Source organism: Sturnira hondurensis, unplaced genomic scaffold (assembly GCF_014824575.4).
Source record: "Sturnira hondurensis isolate 20B ecotype Veracruz unplaced genomic scaffold, ASM1482457v3 Scaffold0007406, whole genome shotgun sequence".
NCBI lineage: Eukaryota > Metazoa > Chordata > Mammalia > Chiroptera > Phyllostomidae > Sturnira > Sturnira hondurensis.
This window is the reverse complement of record NW_028080037.1, coordinates 5,174,580-5,194,778: the sequence shown is the minus strand read 5'-3', so window position 1 is coordinate 5,194,778 and position 20,199 is coordinate 5,174,580. Positions and strand designations below refer to the sequence as shown.

Genomic DNA, 20,199 nt, shown 5'->3' with positions numbered 1-20,199 from the left:
AATAAAACAAATTTTTTTTCTCATTTTCACCAACAACTTTATTGATTTGGGTCTTTTTAGTGTGTTGGTTATCTTCTGCTATTGGCTTCTAGTGGGTAGAGGCCAGGGATGCTCCTAAACATCTTCCAATGCATAAGACAGCCTCATAGCAAAGAATTATTTGGCCAGAATGTCAGTAGTACCAAGAAACTTCACAAACAACTTTTGACACCTTTGATCAGTCGCAACACTTCTCCATATCCTACACAAATCTTTCTTTTGCATTTCAGTTGTATTTTTACCTTTCTTGAAATCATAAAGCATAATACACTGAAAATATTGCATATCTTCTTCCATCCTCAATATTTAAAATTACTGCACAAAATTCACCAATTTTGAAAAGCTTTTTTTAATGTATGCTGATACAACAGCTGTCACAATACAGTCTAACAAAATTGTTTCTAATGAAGTAAAAGAAAACGAAGCATTAGTAGAGCCATTGTACCGAAAAAACTAAATGAACTTTTTGGCCAACTCAGTATTTTAGGTTTTATGGGCCATACAACTTCTCTGTTACATATTCTTCCTGGCTTTTCTTCCTTTTTTAAAACAACGCTTTAGGAACTTAAAAACCATACTTACTTTAGAGGCCAGATAAAAACAAGTTGCCAAGCCTATAGTTTTTCTGACCCTTGATTTAGAGAACGATTATTCTGAAAGCTTTTGTTTCCTTTTTATTTCCCCACCACCTCTGCTTTGACTCACGTACTGACTTATTAAACATGTATTACGTGTATATCATATGCAATGTACAGGTCCTCTGTGCTAACTTTGGTAGATGATATAAAGGTGAATAAGATACTGCCTGTCAACCTTGATGGTTTGGGTTTTGTTTCATCCAAGAGCTCCTAGACAAGGCATGATGGGTGTTGTAATCTAGGTGTTTATTTTGCCACACGATGTGCTATTTGAGGGCTACATCTGTTTCTGGTGCCTTCTAATTTTCAAGAATGATGGCTGCGGACCGAACAGTTTTCTCCAGTTTGGGTCTGTGACCCAAATGCTTCCTGTGGGAGCATCATTTTTGGATTTGCACAGAAAGGACCATGTGTCGTGGGCATATGGTGGGTTCACCAGCAACTGTAGTGCAAGGCAGATACGCTGAATTCCAGTCTAGAGACTCAGAGCACTTAGGTTTGATCAGGATGGCGTGGTTCAAGGAGGGCTTCTTGTAAAGGTAACATTTGAGTAGGCAAGGTGGGGTTAAATTTTTATTTACCCCTCCAAAATAGACATTTTAGATAATAAAGTAAAAAGTCATAGTTTCTAATTTTTTTCCTCTTTACCATGTTTCTTTTCAGTCTGATATTTGCGATCAGTAATGTTTTCTTCCTTGGGTTGGGTTGGCCAAAAAGTCTGTTTAGTTTTTTCCATAAAATGAAAGGCATATTTTTCATTTCCACCAATGGCGTTATTGATTTGGATGTTTTGAGTATGTCGGCTGTCTCCCACGTGGTATAATGTTGATTGTTCTCAGTGTTTTGATTTAATCACTGTCAACTTCAACTGGTCCACCCGACCATGGAACATCGTCCAGTGAGAAATCTCCAGCATGAAACTTCACAAACCACTTTTGACATGTTCGATACACCTTCCCCAATATACTGCACAAATCTTTTTCTTGCATTTAAGTTGCATTTTTATGTTTCTTTTTCTTGGAATAATAAAGCATAATATGCCAAAAATGTTGCAGATCTTCTTCCTTCGTCAGTATTAAAATGCCTGCAGAAAAATTAACCAGTTTTGATATTTTTTAAATGCATGTTTTTTGGGTTTTTTTGTAATAATTTTTTTATTTAATTATTGTTCAAGTACAATTTTCTGTCTTTTACTCCCATCACAGCCCACCCTAAATGCATGTTGATATGACAACTGTCACTGTAGAATCTAAGAAAATTGTTTTGAATGAAGTTAAGACAACTAAGGGCTGCTAGAGCCATCTTAGGGAAAAAACCAAATGAACTTTTGGCCAACCCAGTCTATTTAAATAAGATGAAATACAATGTCTTGAAGTTAACTATAAAATAAGATACAGGGTCTATTTAAATAACAGCAGTTTCTAATTTTCATTTTTTTACGTTAAAGATTTTATTTATTTTAGAGAGATGGGAAGGGAGGGAGGAAGACAGAAACATCAATCGGTTGCCTCTCATACATGCCCTGAATTGGGGACCAACCTGCAACCCAGGCACGTGCCCTGATCAGGAATGGAACCAGTGACCTTTTGCCTTGAGGAAGATGCCCAACCACCTGAGCTGCACTCGTCAGGGCTACAACAGTTACTAATTTTTAAAAATACTTGTTTATAGGCCCTGGCTGGTGTAGCTCAGTGGATTGAGCGCGGGCCTGCGAACCACACGATCACAGTTCCAATTGATCACACTTGTAATTCCCAGTCAGGGCACATGCCTGGGTTGCAGGCCAGTTCCCGGTGGGGGACTCACAAGAGGCAACCGTACATTGATAGTTCTCTCCTTCTCTCCCCCTCTAAATATGAATAAATAAAATCTTTTAAAAATATATATTTGTTTATAAATAGTTTTAGACTTAACAGAAAAGTTTGCAACAATAGTACAAATAATTCTATACTCTTCACCTATCTCAAGTAACATTTCACTACATGACTTTTTAATTTTCTCTCGTTAAAATATACATATGTAATTTAATGTAAAATTAAAATTATGTTATCAAACATGTGAGAGACATGATACTCCTCAGCCCTACATACTTTAAAATGTATTTTTTAATAACAAAGACATTCTTTTGTAAAACTACAGTGAATTAATGTTAAGTCAAACTATTATCTATAGGCCTTATGAAATTTTACCATTCTTCTAGTGCTCGTACAGCAAATAAGTAATTTTCTCCCTGGTCCAAGAACCACTCCAGAATTATATGTTACATTCAGGTGTCATGTCTTCATGGGTTCTTTTAATCTGAAGTACTTCCTTCGTGGGTTTTTTTTTCTTTTATCACTTGACACTTTGGAAAATTAGCTGTTTTGTAGAATGTCCTTTAACTAGGGCTTGTCTGATGTTTTCTTGTGATTCAATTCAGATTATGCATTTTTAACAGGAATAGCACAGAAAGTGATGCATGTGTTGTGTTGTATAACATCAGGAGTTAAAAACTTGGTATATATACATTTGTCCCATTGCAGGTGCGCTTCACTTGGATCACTTAATTAGGATGGTGTTTGCTAGGTTCCTTTACTATAAAGTTGTTTTTCACTTTGTCATTAATGAATATCTTGTGGGGAGTTATTTTGTGACTATCCTCATTTAAATACCCCATTTGTCCTTTACTAGATTTAGCATACAGTGGCAATTTTTTTTGCTTGAAACAGTTATTATGGTGGTTATCAAATGGTAACTTTCTAATTCCTTGTACGTTATTAGTTGGAGTTCAGCTGTCGGGTCTGTAGTGTGATGAGAGGAGATGGAGCATGAGATGAGTTCTCAAGGTGAAAGGCTCATGGTGGCCCACACAGTTTCTCTGAAAAGCTTACCCTTCACCGCCCAGGAGCTGTGAGAAAGGACAGAGTCCAGGTGGAATGCCTCTTCTTCTGGATGGGTCGGTCTTTTTATTATAAAATACCCCCTTTTATCTCTTAACATTTTTTCATTGCCTTTTAAAAAAATTTTATTTATTTTTAGAGGGGAAGGGATGGAGAAAGACAAGGAGAGAAACATTGATGTGTGAGAGATGCATCTGTCAGTTGCTTCTGGCATGCCCCCTACTGGGGACCTGGCCCACAACCCAGGCATGTCCCTTAACTGGAAATCAGACGTGCAACCCTCTAGTTTGCAGGCTGTCACTGTCTACTGAGCCACACCAGCCAGGGTTTTACATAGATTTTTAGAGAGAAATATCAGTTTGTTGTTCCACTTAGTTATGCATTCATTGGTTGCCCTGACCAGAGATCGAACTTGGAACCTTGGCATATTGGGATGACGTTCTAACCAACTGAGCTACCCGGCCAGGGGAACATTACTTCAAAGTCTGTTTTGTCTGGTAATAGTACACCCATTCCAGTGATCTTGTATGTGCTGTTTGCATGATATGTCTTTTTCTATCTTTGTATTTTCAATGTGCAGGGTCCAGCAGAATTAATGTCTGCTTGAGTGTGGTTGGTAGGATAATAATATGGGTGTAATTATTCATAGTTTTAATTAGAACATTTCACCTAAAATGACATCATATGGTGTGCTTGTGTGTGATATTGTTATATTATAGATTTATATGCTTATGATTTTGTAATAAAAAAGGGGTGTTAGTTGTGCCAGATTCAGTACTCATATCTTTGAATCTAAAGTATCTTTTTTATAGACTGTGTATAGTTGGATCTTATTTTTTATCCAGTTAAGCCTGTATCTCTGATGATTCTACTAATAATCTACCAGTTACCTTTGACTGCAACCCCCACTGTTTTATTTATTTAAGCCTCACCTGAGGGTATGTTTATTGATTTTAGAGAGGAAGGTTGGGGGAGAAAGAAGGAAAGAAACAAACAAACTTATGTGTGAGAAACAGATTGGTTGCCTCCTGTACACATCCTGACTCAGGATTGAACCCCTGCAACCTAAGTATCTGCCCTAACCAGGAATTGAACCTGTGACCTTTTGGTGTATGGACAACACTCCAACTGAGCCACCTGGCCAGGGCAACCTCCACTGTTTTTAGAGCACTCATGGGCATGAACTTATTACCTACACACCGTTGCAAATGAAGTTACTTTGGGAAGAGAATCTGAGTTGTTTTTTTTTTCTTTTTGAATTAGTGTTTTGAGGGTTTTTAAAAATATATTTTATTGATTATGCCATCACAGTTGTCCTATTTCCCCCTTCATTCCCCTCTACCCTGCACATCCCCTCCCACCCACATTCCCCCCCTTTAATTTATGTCCACGTGTCTCAAGTACTTTAGATTCTGTATTTCCCATACTATTCTTGCCCTCCCCGCTATCTATTTTCTACCTACCATCTATGCTACTTATTCTCTGTACCTTCTTCCCCCTTCTCCTCCCACTCCCCTGGTGCTAACCCTCCATGTGATCTCCATTTCTGTGGTTCCGCTCCTGATCTAGCTGTCCTCTTAGTTTGCTTTTTTTTTTTAGGTGTGGTTGTTAATAACTGTGAGTTTGCTGTCCTTTCACTCTTCATATTTTTTATCTTCTTTTTCTTAGATAAGTCCCTTTCACATTTCATATAATAAGGGCTTGGTGATGATGAACTCCTTGAATTTGATCTTACCTGAGAAGCACTTTATCTGCCCTTCCATTCTAAATGAAAGCTTTGCTGGATAGAGCAATCTTGGATTTTTGTGACTTGGAATACTTCTTTCCAGTCCCTTCTTGCCTGTAAGGTCTCTTTTGAGAAATCAGCTGACAGTCTGATGGGAACTTCTTTGTAGGTGATTGTCCCCTTGTCTCTTGCTGCTTCTAGGATTTTCTCTTTCATTTTAATCTTGGGTAATGTAATTATGATGTGCCTTGGTGTGTTCCTCCTTGGGTCCACCTTCTTTGGGACTCTCTGAGCTTCCTGGACTTCCTGGAAGTCTATTGCCTTTGCCAGATTGGGGAAATTTTCCTTTATTATTTGTTCAAATAAGTTTTCCACTTGTTGCTCTTCCTCTTCCCCTTCTGGTACCTCTATAATTCGGATGTTGGAACGTTTAAAGATGTCCTGAAGGTTCCTAAACCTCTCCTTATTCTTTTGAATTCTTGTTTCTTCATCCTTTTCTGTTTGGTCATTTTTTTTCTTCTGGTCCACTCCCTTGATTTGAGTCCCAGTTTCCTTCCCATCACTATTGGTTTCCTGTGCATTTCCCTTCATTTCAATTAGTTTAGCCTTCATATGTTCCTCTAATTTGTGACTAAAATCAACCAGTTCTGTGAGCATCCTGATCACCAGTGTTTTGAACTGCATCTGATAGGTTGGCTATTTCTTGGTTGCTTAGTTATTAGTTCTGGGGCTTTGAGTTCTTCTTGAGCCATAATATTTTGGTCTGTTCGCGCCTGCTATGTATGAGAGGCAGAGCCCTAGGTGTTCATCAGGACAGGGCAACTCAGTGGCTGGGTTGTGACGCTGTATGTGGGGGCGGGTCAAAGAGGGGCAATGGTGGTCCCCTCTGCTGCTTCCCGCCACTGGGGCCTGCGTGGTCCGTCTCACTGCTTACTCCTTCGCCTGGTTTATCGGTCTGGCTGGTCTGGCTGAATGGTTCGTTGTTGTCAGACTTCCATATAGTTCAATTTTCTGTTTAGTTTTTGTTACTAAAATTTTGTTGTCTTTAAACTTGGTTGTGCGAGGAGGCATAGTGTTTCCACCTATGCCTCCATCTTGGCTGGAAGTCCTGAGGGTTTTGGGTTTTTTTTAAAGATTTTATTTATTTATCTTTAGAGGGGAAGGGAAGGAGAGAGGGAGAGAAATATCAATGTATGGTTGCCTCTTGTGTATCCCCTGCTCGGAACTGGCCTGCAGCCCAGGCATGTACCCTGACCGGGAATTGAACCTCAATCGTGTGGTTCCCAGGCCTGCACTCAATCCACTGACCTACACCAGCCAGGGCTTTTTTTTTTTTTTTAATTGAATCAATTGGGGTGACACTAGTGAACATAACTGCACAGGTTTCAGGTACACAGTTCTACAACACATCATCTGTATGTACACTGTATTGTGTGTTCACCATCCTAAGTCAAGTTTCCGTCCATCATCATTCATCCCTCCTATACCCTCCTTCACCTCCCCCCACCCTTCTGTTTTGTTTTAATTGCGGTAAAATATATATAACATGAAATTTACCATTTTAACCACATTTTAGAATCTGTTTTTATTAAATTTATTGGAGGAATAACATTGGCTAATAACATTATATAAATTTCATGTGTGCAATTTGTAATAAATACAGCATGTGTATACTCTAGTCTTGTGCTCACCACCGAAGTCTAGTCTCCTTCCTTCACCTTATATTTGACTCCCTTCCCAGATAAACACCATTCTGTTGGCTCTCTCTGAGGTTTATTTTACTTGCTTGTTTTGTTTGTTGCTTTTTGTTTTATATCCCATAGCTGAGAGAAATCGTAGTTTTTGTCTTTCCATCTGACTTACTTCACTTATTGTAATACTCTCAAGATACATCCATGTTGTTGCAAATGGCAGTGTTTCATCTATTTTTATGGCTGAGTAGTATAATCTTTTTAAAAAGTAGTTTAGTACCATTAAGTACATTCACATTATTGTGCTACCACTCCTGTCCCATTAAGCAATTGCTTGCTTCCTATTTTAACCATTCCCCAGCTCCTGGCATTTACCATGCTACTCTCTCATCTATGAATTTTACTTATATCTCAAGTAGAATCATATAACACTTGTCCTTTTGTGTGTGGCTTGTTTCACTTAGCGTTTCTTCAAGGTTCATCTGTGCTGTAGCATATATCGGGACTTCATTTGTTTTTAAGGCTGACTAATATTTTATATGTGGATGTACCACATTGTTTATTTATTGATTGATATTCAGGGTTTTTGTCACACTTTGGTTATTGTAAATAGTGTTGCTGTGAATATTGGTGAACGAATATCTGTTCAAATTCTTTCAGTTACTTCGGGTATATGTTTACAGGTGAAATTGATGGATTATGTGGTAATTCTGTGTTTAATTTCTTGAGAACTGCCACACTGTTTTCCACAGCAGTTGCACCATTTTACATTTTCATAAGCAATGCACAAGGAGGGTTCCAGCTTCACCATATTTCTGCCAGCATGTTATTTATTTATTTATTTTTAATAGTAGCAGTCTTAGGGCTGAAGTAGTAGCTCATTGTGTTTTTGATTTACGTTTTCTAGTGACTAGTGATGTTGCACATATTTTCATGTGCTTTTAGGCAAACTGCATTATTTCTTCGGAGAAATGCCTATTGAAGTCTTACCCATTTGTGAATTAGATTGTATTTTTTGTTGTTTGGTTGTTGGAGTTCTTTATGTATTCCGGGTAGTTACCCTCTTGCCAGATACATGCTATGCAGATATTTTCTTCTGCGTGTTGTCTTTTCACTCTGATAGCACCCTTTGCACAAAAGTTCTAAATTTTGATAACATTCTTATTTTGTTTACGTTGCCCGTGCTTTTGATATCACAATTAAGAAATCATTGCTAAATTCAAGGTTGTGGAGATTTTCCTCTGTTTTTTCCTGAGTGCTATAGTTTTAACTTTTAAATTTGGGTCTTTGATCCATTTTGAGTTAATTTTGTGTATCTCATAAGGTAACAGTTTGGCATCATCTTTTTGCATGTGGGTATCCATTTTTCCAGAATTGTTTCTTGAAAAGATGTCTTTTCCCCACTGAATGCTCTCAATCCTCTTGTTAAAAATTAGTTGCCCATGAACATGAGGATTTAGCCCTGGCTGGTGAGGTTCAGTCGAGTGCCGGCCTGCAAACCAAAAGGTTGCCAGTTCGATTCTCTGTCAGGGCACATGCCTGGGTTGTGGGCCTGGTCCCCAGTTGAAAGTATGCAAGGGGCAACTGATTGATGTTTCTTTCCTGTTCTTTCTCCCTCCTTTCCCCTCTTTCTAAAAATAAATGAATAAAATCTTGTTTAGAAAGAATTTATTTCTGGGCTATTTTTTTGCTTTTTTTTTGGTAAAAGATTTTATTTATTTCATTTTTAGAGAGGGGAAGGGAGGGAGAAAGAGAGGGAGAGAAACATCAATGTGTGGTTGCCTCTCACGTGTCCCCCACTAGGGACTTAGCCCACAACCCCGGAATCAAGCTGGCAACCCTTTGGTTTGCAGGCTGGCACTCAATCCACTGAGGCACACCAGCCAGGGCCCTATTGGTTTTTGTGCCTGTCCTTATGCCAGTACCACACTGTTAATTACTGTAGCTTTGTAATAAGTGTTTGAAATTGGGAAGCCACAGTTGGCTTTTGTGTGATTTGAAGTTTATAATAATAACTCTTCTCTCCATGCTTTTTTCCTTCTTATGTCATTTGTTTGTTGAAGAAACTCATTTGTTAGTTTGAATTTACCACATTTTGGATTTAACTGATTTGTAACTTCATGATATCAGTTAATATATTTTGCCCATGTTTCCTGTAGACTGGTAGATTTCTAAAACTTGATTAAATCTAGGCTCTGTCTGTAGCACATCAGAAGGCACTTTTGTTTGAGTTAGAGAAATTGTCACCTATCTTCAGCAGTTTCAAATTCATGCCATCTTATTTCATTTTTAACCCCATCAATTTTCTTCCACCTGCCTTATTTGAAGCAGTATAAACTTACTATTTTTGTAAATTTCTTGGTGTTAATTTGGCATTTTGAATCATACTTACACTTCATTTAAGGACTATTGGAAGCTGAGAATCCTGAATATAGTTTTGTTAAATCTAATCAATCTAATCATAAGTGTATTTAGGACTAGAATGTGATCTTGGCTTTTCTTTAATGTTCATTTTTGTTAGTATATGAAATTTTTTGTATGAAATATTAATATGCTTTGTTTCAAAATAATACTAAAGAAAAAGAAAAGTAAGGCATACTCTGAGTGGCTCCAGAAAGAGAAAAACAAGAATGTATCAGGGATTTTATCAGTTTCAGAGAATACTGCTATGATATGCTAACATACCCCTTGGGTGTCCAACCACCTGATACATCAAGGGAGGCCAGTGGTTTCCTTACTCTGTACCACTTTATACCATGGTGAGTCTTCTACTGTTTTCCCTGTTGAACTATTTATTCTAAGAAAACTGGATTGTCAAAACAATTGGTGCTCTTATAAGTCAAATAAGTGTATAATCAATGAAAAAATAGTGTGACTACTATAAAAGGATTTTATGTTTTAAACTCTTAAATAGCTTTGTGGGGATGCCACATGAGTTTAAGAGCATTTAATTGGTGCCATTTGCTTAAGTCTTTTACCTGTGGATCTCAGCAATCTCTAAAGATAATCCTTTTAAGCAAGATTTAGCCGCTTTTCTGCCCTTTGACTGCAAATAAATAGAAAAACCTGGTACATTCAAATAATGTTTGAAAAAAAGGTACACATTTTATTAGGCTTAATTGTGAGATTAGCTTATTACCTGTGATGCAATTTCAGAGAGGCAGCATAACTTAGAAATAAAAAATTTGGACTTTGGAACACCTGGTTCAAGTACTGCTCTGCTGCTTTTGAGCTGGGCAGCTTGGTCAAGATGTTTAACTGCTAAGGTTTGGTTTTCTCCCCTGTATGTAACATAGGGGTGAGAGATCTGACATTGTATTTCTGTAGTGTCTGGTTTGTAGTCAGTTCTATAAATTATACATTATCAGTCATATTCTTTAGACTTTAGGAATTTCTCTGTGCTATGTGTGAGGCAAAGAGTTACAGAATCAGACTGTTAGTAATGGAAGGAATCTCAGGTGATTTGGTTCAAGACATTATTTTCTAGATGAGAGAAGGTGACAGCTGGAGAGTAAATCACTGTCAGCCCTGACCCCAGAGTGGGTTAGATCAGTGCGACTTTCCTGGGATTGGCACCATGCGTACTGCTAGACTTTTTGGACCTGAGTTGTGCTTCTCTTTGAATGTTTTAAGTCTGCGGCTTAATTCGAGAGTTGTAATTTTATCAAAATGAGATTCCAGTTCTGTTATTCCAGAGTAACTAATGTTTATGAGGAATATAACATTTCATTTTATTAATGGGTTTTTTTCCATTTCATAAGGTGCGTAATCTTTCCTAATGGAACAAGCCTTAGGGTGTATTATGTTCTCTAATTAAATTAATGTGAAAATGAGTCTGTATTACTGGAAATTACTTGATAGCCAGCTTTGTGGGTGTACTGCATTGTTTGGGGGGCGGGGAAAAGGCACTTGCTACATAGATTCTGACAGAGGCATTCATTATTTTGAAGTGAAAGTACTTTCAATGATTTAACTTATTTTCAGATGTTTTTCTGCAGTTGTAAACATAGTGCCTATTTTTAGAGGTGAGGGAGAAATATGGGAGGTGACTTGACTGACGTCAGGCACATCAGGAATAGGATCTCTGTTTTGCTCCTGAGTAGCTTTTTATAACAGAGTGATTGGTTACTTTTGGAGTAAAGATTATTATGTTTAGTATTGGTTATGCCAGTGGTCTATCCTTATTTTTACTTCATTTATTTTAGTTTGATAACATTCTCTTTCTTTCCTCCTTTTTCCCTTTTATGACCCATACTGGTTCTGGGCCTCTGAGCCAGGAAAGCTTGGAGAGAGCCTTACCATACTTAGATGGCTTTCATTCTATCAGATGAACCCACCCCACAGATTGAGCACCTGTGCTTTATTTGAATGGATTATAAGATATTTTTAATTTGAAAATATTTTTAGCTTGTTTTAGCCTGTTGAATTTAATAAACATAATATTTAATCTTTTCAGAGGTCGAAACAATAACAAGGGACTGCCTCAGTCTACGGTGAGTAACTTGAATGTTATTTGTTTGGAAAAATTGATAACTAAAATGTGATTTCTACACCATACACCAGTAGCCAAGGAACAAAAACTCCCCTCTCTTCAGTGTTACAGCTCAGACATATACACAGTGACCAGCACAAATAACACCCCTTTTTATTACATTAAAATTTTTTATTACAAAATCATAAGCGTATAATTCTGTAGCATAACAATATCACGCTCAAGCACACGGTATGACATTTTAGGTGAAATGTTCAAATTGCTGTCCATCTTGTACAAGACATTCACGTAGCCTGCCAGCCACACTCAGTAGTGTTACTTCTGCCAGAGCCTGTAGGTGGGTAGTTAGATATGTATATATACATAAATTTTTTTTTAAACCCTCACTTGAGGACTTTTTTTTTCTATTGCTTTTAGAGAGAGAGGAAGGGAGAGAAAGAAACATCGATGCAAGAGAGAAGCATTGATCAATTGCCCCCCCTTATGTGCCCAGACTGGGGATGTCATGCACCCACCTGACTTAGGATCGAACCCGCAACCTAGGCATGTGCCTTGATGGGGAATCAAACCCTCAACCCTTCAGTTATGGGGCGATGCTCCAACCAACTGAGCTACATGGGCCAGGGCTCAGATTTCTTTAATAGATCAATATTGCTTGGTATAAAATTATTAGCTATATATGTGGGTTTTGATGATGACTGTACAAATGGTGAAATTATCTACAATATTTTTCATGTATAATGTCATGCGTTCTTTTATAAAATGACTGAAGGTAGATCTAACTCCTAAAAAGTAAGTGGAACACCAGAACTGGAATTTGCAGAGCAATTTGGGTTTTTGACTTGGAATGAATGTGCTATCTTTTATTCCTTTCACCTTTCTCCCTTAGAAAGTGCCTTTTGGTTTTAAATTTCAGAACTTTTTATCAATGAAATTAAATTGGGCATGAATGGGAGAAGGTAAAGTTCCACATGGAACTTTAGATGATAGATGAGAAGATAGATGAGAAGCCTAGTAATTTTTTAGACTTTGTCTTTTTTGGATGGATTCAGGGAGACACACATGTAGTATGTAATAAGGAGTGGTATGGCTGATTGATCCATATAGCACTATCCTTGATTCATATGTGTTACGAGCAAGGGTCTTCTGTAGAGAGGCCCCCAACTACGCCCTATTGATTTAGTAAGACATTCTCAATCCTTTTAGTGTACAGGTCTCTGAATTTTGGTGCATATAGTTTTATAACAATCACCATAATCAAGATAGTAGAACAGTTCCATCACCTCCAAAAATCCCCTATGCTACTTTATAGTGAAACCTACTCCCCAACCATTGATCTGTGTAGTCTGTTCCTATGGTCTTGTCTTTCCTCACATACATAAATTCACTTTTGTTTTTTGTATTATGTATAGTTGAAACATGGTTGGTTGGTGTGACTGATTTTCCTTTTGAACATCTAAGCTTCTATTCTCTTTTTTTTTAAATTTTATTTATTTATTTATCTTTAGAGGGGAAGGAGAGAGGGAGAGAAACATCAATGTATGGTTGCCTTTTGTGCGTTCCCTGCTGGGAGTTGGCCTGCAGGTAACTGGCCTGCAACCCAGGCATGTGCCCTGACTGGGAATCGAACCACGATCCTCTGGTTCACAGGCCTGTGCTCAATCCACTGAGCTATGCCAGCCAGGGCACTAAGCTTCTATTCTCTAAGGAAGCAAAAGACTATAGTAAACCAAATCTTTCTTTAATGCATATAAGGTATTACAAACCTAACTAAACATTTTGTAACAAAATAAATATTAATTTTAATATATATGCAAGGATAATACCAATTGCTAATAATGTTTTTTCTTAATATTCCAGATAACTTTTGATGGAATCTATGCAAATATGAGGATGGTTCATATACTTACATCAGTTGTCGTAAGTTACCAGATTATTGGGGAGAAACTGCCTTGGGAGTGCAAGAAAGTAATCTTATGAAGTTATAAAATATGGGTGAATGATTCTCTATGTAACATTTTTTAGGTAATATTTAGTCAGGATAATTTAGAAAAAAAGATAAGAATTCTACCCAAATTATTGTAACTCTCATTATAAAAAGCATTCTTATTAACCCTGCAGTGTACATAATAATACTGGTCGTTTTTTAGTGCATTATCTTGTCACCTAATAAATTTGGAATTAGAAATGCTTAACTTCAGTATTTAAGTTCCTAGTGTAAATTCTGAGCAGAAAACTCTGAAGAATTTTGAGAATTCAGTATATTACTGATGTTTAAAAAGTTTTTACTCTATGTCAGGTGAACACTGGATATGTTGAATGGAGCCTGATGAGCTGTAAAAAGTAAATTGAAAACAATTACACCCCCCCCCCCCATGACTGAGTAGCATACTGTTTCTTTGATAAATTCATTGTATGTTTTTAGGGATCCAAATGTGAAGTACAAGTGAAAAATGGAGGTATATATGAAGGAGTTTTTAAAACATACAGTCCTAAGGTAATTTTTACTCTTCCTTTTTGTTAAACGTGAAAGCTCATGAATCATCAGTTGCCATGTGTTTGTGTGGTTTCCCCACAGTGTCTACTTAGTTTCTGATTCAGCAGTCTGTAGTTACGGGGTGGGTGTGCTTGTCACATTTTCATGCTCAGTGCTTTACCTTTAAAGCACTTTTTAAAACCACTTTGAATGGTTTTGCTTTTCAGTTTCAAATACTGATTATTTTATAGATGGTATGTATAATCAAAAAGACTTCCTGCTCTATGAGCTTACTAAAATATTTTGACCTTTTCAAGCATTGTGGACCAGAAGAGGGAGGGATTAGATTGTTCCATTTGTTTACCTTTTGATTACTGTTAATGTGCTTAAGACATACCACAGTAGCAAAGACCATCTTTTAGGTGAAAGGATTTTAGAATGATGGAAAGGATAACAAATTGTATTTCTGAGAAAAAGATATAATTATAAATTCTCTTGAAATAAATTATTTTTGCCAAAGGCATGTAAGAATAGTACTTTGATGTGCTGAAGAATGCCTGTCAAGTTTTATTTTATAAATGTTTAGTATTTACTTGTGTTTTTTATTTTAGTGTGATTTGGTACTTGATGCTGCACATGAGAAAAGTACAGAATCCAGTTCAGGGCCAAAACGTGAAGAAATAATGGAGAGTATTTTGTTCAAGTGTTCAGACTTTGTTGTGGTACAGTTTAAAGATATGGACTCCACTTACGCAAGAAGAGGTGAGTTTTCATTTCCTAAATATACTTCATGGATTATAAGATTTGTTCAAGCAGACTCCACAGGCTTTTTAAAAAAATACGGGCTTTTAAAAATAATGTGATTAAAACAGATGGGAACTTGAATGCAGTTTTGTTGGAGAATATTTAAAAGTTGAGTGGAAGAGTCCTTGGTACTTTTAGTAGGGTAATGACAGTTTGCGTTTCATTAAAAAAAAAAGTTTGTAAAGGATTTTCTACAGTTTTATGGTTAAGAATGCTACTGATTTTATGCAACTGAAAATTTCTCGTCCTATTTGTTCTAATTTTTTAGTTTTATAATGCTTATAGTTTTATTATGCTTATGGTTCTATAAATGCTCTGGAAAGAAATGGAAAGCACAGGACTAAGGTAGAAAGGCAGAGAGCTGTAGATAGAAAATGATTATTTAATGAAGATAAATAGTAAAGTAGATCATGTATATTAGAAAAAACATTCAGAGAGTGTGGACTGCATTTTGAGAATATAAAAGCAATGATGTAGTTATGTTAAAAATTTAGTATGTTTTAAGTATCCATTGAGGATGAAAATGTAGGAATTGCTATTACTCATGTAGGGAGTGTACTTTGCAGTGCTGAGTGTTCAGTAACATTGAAAGACTCTTCTGGGCAATTTTGAACTTGGTTCTAAAATTCTTAAATTGATTTTTTTTCTTTTGGTCAAATTACATTGTCACTTCTATTGCAAATTGGAACTCAACCGTTGTTAATTTTTATGATTCAGTTTCTGACTACAACTATTTTTATTGTGCTGTTTTTACACTGTTACTCAGAAGTTGCAAGTCACCCAGAGGTTAAAGCCTTTCTCTTGGCCCTCTTAACAGGTTTCTCGCCTACAGTCAGCTTGCTTTTCGGAAGCTAGCGGTGCTAGGGACTCGGCTTCGCGGTGTGTCTGTGTCTGATTCCCCGTTCTGTGTCTGAGAGGCCTTCAGTGGCCCATACAAGGAAACAAGTTTTTTTCTACTTGTTGCCTTTGGAGTTGATCTTGTTTATGGGTAGGGGTACAAACATATATTTATACTTATACTGTTGAAGTATTTCACTGTTTTAAATATAAAAATGGGCTTTGGAACATAAGCCAAAGGGAAGATAAAATTTTAGTTCCGTTTAATACATAGCACTCTGAAAAATGTATTGGCCACAACGACAAAATGTTCCCTGTTCTGTTGGGTACCAGGGCATTCAGCTAACAGCCATTCATGATATGCTTTGTTTTTTGTTCTTAAAGTGAATTGGCATTTCCTAAATTTGGAATGTAACTGTTAGTTGGAGATACAGTATCCCATTCTTTGATCCTCTTCAAAATTCATATCTTTAAACTTTTATTTTATTTTGTTTATTATTTTACTATGTCTTTATTACTCAAGTAATTTGTGTTTATTGTAGAAGGCCAAGAAAATACAGATCCAAGTGACAGCTTTGACAGTGTTTAGTACACTCACTAAGTGAATAGATAAATTTTTATATAGTTTTCTTGATGAGGACGTACAATAGTGGAGTAATTTCAGGTGTTTCATTTAAAGGCTGTTATTTAAAGGCTGTAGAGGTTTAGTGAATTGCACAATTGTCTTCATTGCATAGTATCCTGAAAATAGTATTAAGTCACATATTTAGGATATCTGGCCTCTTAAGCCAGATTCTTAGCACTATTCTGGCAGAAGTTGCCTTCTGTGAAAGTGTGATAGGATTTTCTGATTGGCTGTTTCTTTCTGTGAAAGTATGATAGGATTTCTGGTTAAGATGGCTGCATAGGCAGACATGGCTCATCTCTTCACATAACCACATCAAAATTACAGCTAAAATACAGAACAGCCACCACTCAGAACCGTCAGAAATTGGGTTGCATGGAAGTCTGACAACTAGGGAATTAAAGAAATCACATCCATCCAGACTGGTAGGAAGGGTGCAGACACAGAACGGGCTGGTCTCACATCTACCTGTGGTGGATAAAAATTCAGGAGGGATATCTTGGGACCGAGGAGTCCCAGTTCCACACCAAGCCCCTCAGCCCAGGGTTCCAGTGCCAGGAAGATAAGTCCCCACAACTTTTGGCTGCAAAAATCAGCAGGGATTGCGTTGATGGAAGAAAACTGCTGGAGCCCCAAGCCATTCCTCTTAAAGAACCCACCAAAAAAAAAAAAAACCCTCCTGAGGGAGTGAGGGGTAACTGGGTGGAGGGCCGAGGGAGAAAAATCAGGACAGCTATAATAGCATAATCAATAAGATGTAATTAAAAAAAGAAAAATGTATTATGATGGAGATGATGTCAGTACAGAGAAAACTTTTTTAGAGTATTAATTGGCATGGTTAATTAATTATAAAAAATAGAAATCATGGAATTTGGTACTGCTTTTATTTTGTGTTAAAGACTCATATTTCTAGTCCCTTTGAGTAAAGGAAGGTCGGGTTTAACCATTGATTCTTAATTCTGGGTTCATATTTTAGTATCCATGGAGTTTCTAAAAATCTCTAGTTCTCATTTTTAGAGATTCTGACTTAATGGTAATTAACCTCAGAGAGGCTCTGGCATGTGTTTCTGAGGTGCAGTCAGGGATGTGAACCACTGGTTTCATGTAAGACCCTAGAAACAGCTCTTTTCTGTGTGTCTTGAGGATTGGTACTCTACTTCCCTGCCTCACAGATGTCTTTTTGTCTCAATTGGAGATGATCTTGAATAGTCCTATGGTGTTAGTTTGATACTACTTCTCTGCATTTTAAATGGATTGGGGTTTTATTTTAAAATTTTTTAAGGATTTATAGAGGTAGGTGAGAAGGAAGACATTGTTTTCTTTCTGAGCTTTTCTCTTAATTTTCTTTGTAATAGTGATGCCTAGTTCTTAAGGTTGATAATAACTGAATTTTGAGTGCATAATCTGGGTGTCAGGCTCCCGGCTCTGTGTTTTGTGTTCATTGGTTTCATTTTCGTCATTACAACTTCCTTTTTTAAAATATATTTTATCGATTATGACATTATAGTTGTCCCATTTCCCTCCACCCTGCACACCCCTCTCCCCACATTTCCCCCCTTTAGTTCATGTCCTTGTGTCATGAGTTCTTTAGTTTCTACATTTCCCATACTATTCTTGCCCTCCCCCTGTCTATTTTCTCCCCACCGTCTATGCTAATTATTCTCGGTACCTTCTATCCCCTTCTCTTCCCAGTCCCCTGTTGCTAACCCTCCATGTGATCTCTCTTTCTGTGGCTCTGCTCCTGATCTCCTATCCTCTTAGTTTGCTGTCTTTTTACTGTTTGCGTTTTTTATCTTCTTTTTTTTTAGATAAGTCCCTTTAACATTTCATATAATAAGGGCTTGGTGGTGATGAACTCCTTGAATTTGATCTTATCTGAGAAGTACTTTATCTGCCCTTCCATTCTAAATGAAAGCTTTGATGGATAGAGCAATCTTGGATGTAGGTCCTTGCCTTTCATGACTTGGAATACTTCTTTCCAGCCCCTTCTTGCCTGTAAGGTCTCTGGAGAAATTAGCTGACAAGTCTGATGGGAACTCCTTTGTAGGTGACTATCCCCTTATCTCTTGCTGCTTCTAGGATTCTCTCCTTCATTTTAATCTTGGGTAATGTAATTATGATGTGCCTTGGTGTGTTCCTCCTTGGGTCCACCTTCTTTGAGACTCTCTGAGCTTCCTGGATTTCCTGGAAGTCTGTTTCCTTTTCACTTGTTGTTGTTCCTCTTGGCCTTCTGGTACCCCTATAATTCGGATGTTGGGACGTTTAAAGATGTCCTGGAGGTTCCTAAGCCTCTCCTCAGTTTTTTGAATTCTTGTTTCTTCATTCTTTTCTGATTGGCTGTTTCTTTCTTCCTTCTGGTCCACTCCATTGATTTGAATCCCATTTGTCTTCCCATCACTACAGGTTCCCTGTGCATTTTCCTTCATTTCACTTAGTGTAGCCTTCATTTTTTTCATCTAATTTGCAACCAAAGTCAACCAGTTCTGTGAGCATCCTGATCACCAGTATTTTTAATTGTGCATGTGATAGGTTGGCTATCTCTTGGTGACTTAGCTGTATTGGCTCTGGGGCTTTGATCTGTTTTTTCATTTGAGCCTTTTTAATTTAATTTAATTTTATTTTATTTTTGTCTGGTTCCACCTGTTATGTATGAGATGCAGAGCCTTAGGTGTTCACCAGGGCAGCAGGGCAATCAGGTAGCTGGGTTGTGACACTGTACGTGGGGGTGGGGTCAGAGAGGGAATAATGGCGCTTGCTCTGCACTCTTGGATTTCGGTCTCCTCTGCTGCTTCCGACAAGCAAATTGGACCCTTCTGGTGCTGATTCCTGGGTAGGTGGGCTTGTGTACGTCTAGGACCCTGTGGGGTCTCTCCAACAAACTCTCCTGTGAGGCTGGGAGTCTCTCCCAGTATCTCAACCCCCGCAAGTTTTTTTTAAACAATGCTTTTAGGCTTTATTTCCTGGTGCTGGGGCTCTCGGTTGTGCAGTCTTTCTCACTGCTCGTTTTTGTCTGGTTTATCTGTGCATGAATGTGTGTCCGAGGTCTGCCAGCTGCCTTGTGCACTTCACTGGGTCTGCTTGATTCCTCCCTGAGCCTGAGTCTGCCAACCACTGCTTTTTCCTGCTGCGATCCCTCTCTGCTGGCCGCTGACTCCGCCCCTCTTACCGGTCTGGATGAATGGTTTGTTGTTGTCGGACTTTGGGTACAGTTCAATTTTCTGTCTGTTCTGGTTGTGTTTTTGTTTTTAAATCTTTCTTGTCTTTAAATTTGGTTGTGCGAGGAGGCACAGTATTTCCACCTATGCCTCCATCTTGGCCGGCTCATTACAACTTCTTTCTGAAAGTGAGTATGATTATTATTCATATGTTGTAGAAAAAGAAACAGAGTCATAGTTTTAAGTAAGTTGGTAAAAATGAAGACAGAAATCCAGTGTTCTCTTGTTTTTAAATGTTATGCTATAGTGACATAAATTAGGGGGGGGTCTTATATCTTGTTTAGCTGAGTTGTGTCAATAAATCTGTGTTTACCTTAAAGGATTTCCCTACAAATAAAGTAAAACCATAATTTGCAGCGTAGTATAAAATTCAGATTTTTATATGGGTTGCAATTCTTTTCTTTTTTTAGTCTTTGGCTTTATTTTTGGAGAAACTTTTTGAAGTTAGTAAAAGTCGATGTGGCTTTTAAGTTCTTAATGCTAGCTAGCTTCATTGATTTCAATAAATTTTAAAACTTGTAATATTTATATACAGAAATGCAAATGAATAAGAGTCCTAGAAATAATTGATAATCTTGTTATGATACGGTGAGTAACTTTCATTTGCTTTCTTAAATGTTATACATGTACCAGTTTGATTTTTGGGCAAAGTGAAAATAGTTTTACATCTTGTAAGCTATAGGTTCCTTTTGTACACACATAATTAGCATTTCATCTTTTTTTTGAATTCAGTTGCAAACAGATCTGGAATATTTTCATTTTTTTCTCATCTTTTTA

At 37.3% G+C, this 20,199-nt stretch overlaps 1 protein-coding gene across 8 annotated transcripts in view; it reads left to right on the top strand.

Annotated features, from left to right (window-relative positions):
• The window catches only part of ATXN2 (ataxin 2), a 100,914-nt gene that overhangs the window by 15,547 nt on the left and 65,168 nt on the right, over positions 1–20,199 (top strand). For all 8 annotated transcript variants that reach the window (XM_037052103.1, XM_037052102.1, XM_037052096.1 and 5 more), the window contains exons 2-5: positions 11,430–11,466; positions 13,326–13,385; positions 13,891–13,962; positions 14,553–14,703. In XM_037052103.1, coding sequence (XP_036907998.1) covers positions 11,430–11,466; positions 13,326–13,385; positions 13,891–13,962; positions 14,553–14,703 — 320 coding nt within the window. The remainder of the gene's footprint in view (positions 1–11,429; positions 11,467–13,325; positions 13,386–13,890; positions 13,963–14,552; positions 14,704–20,199) is intronic.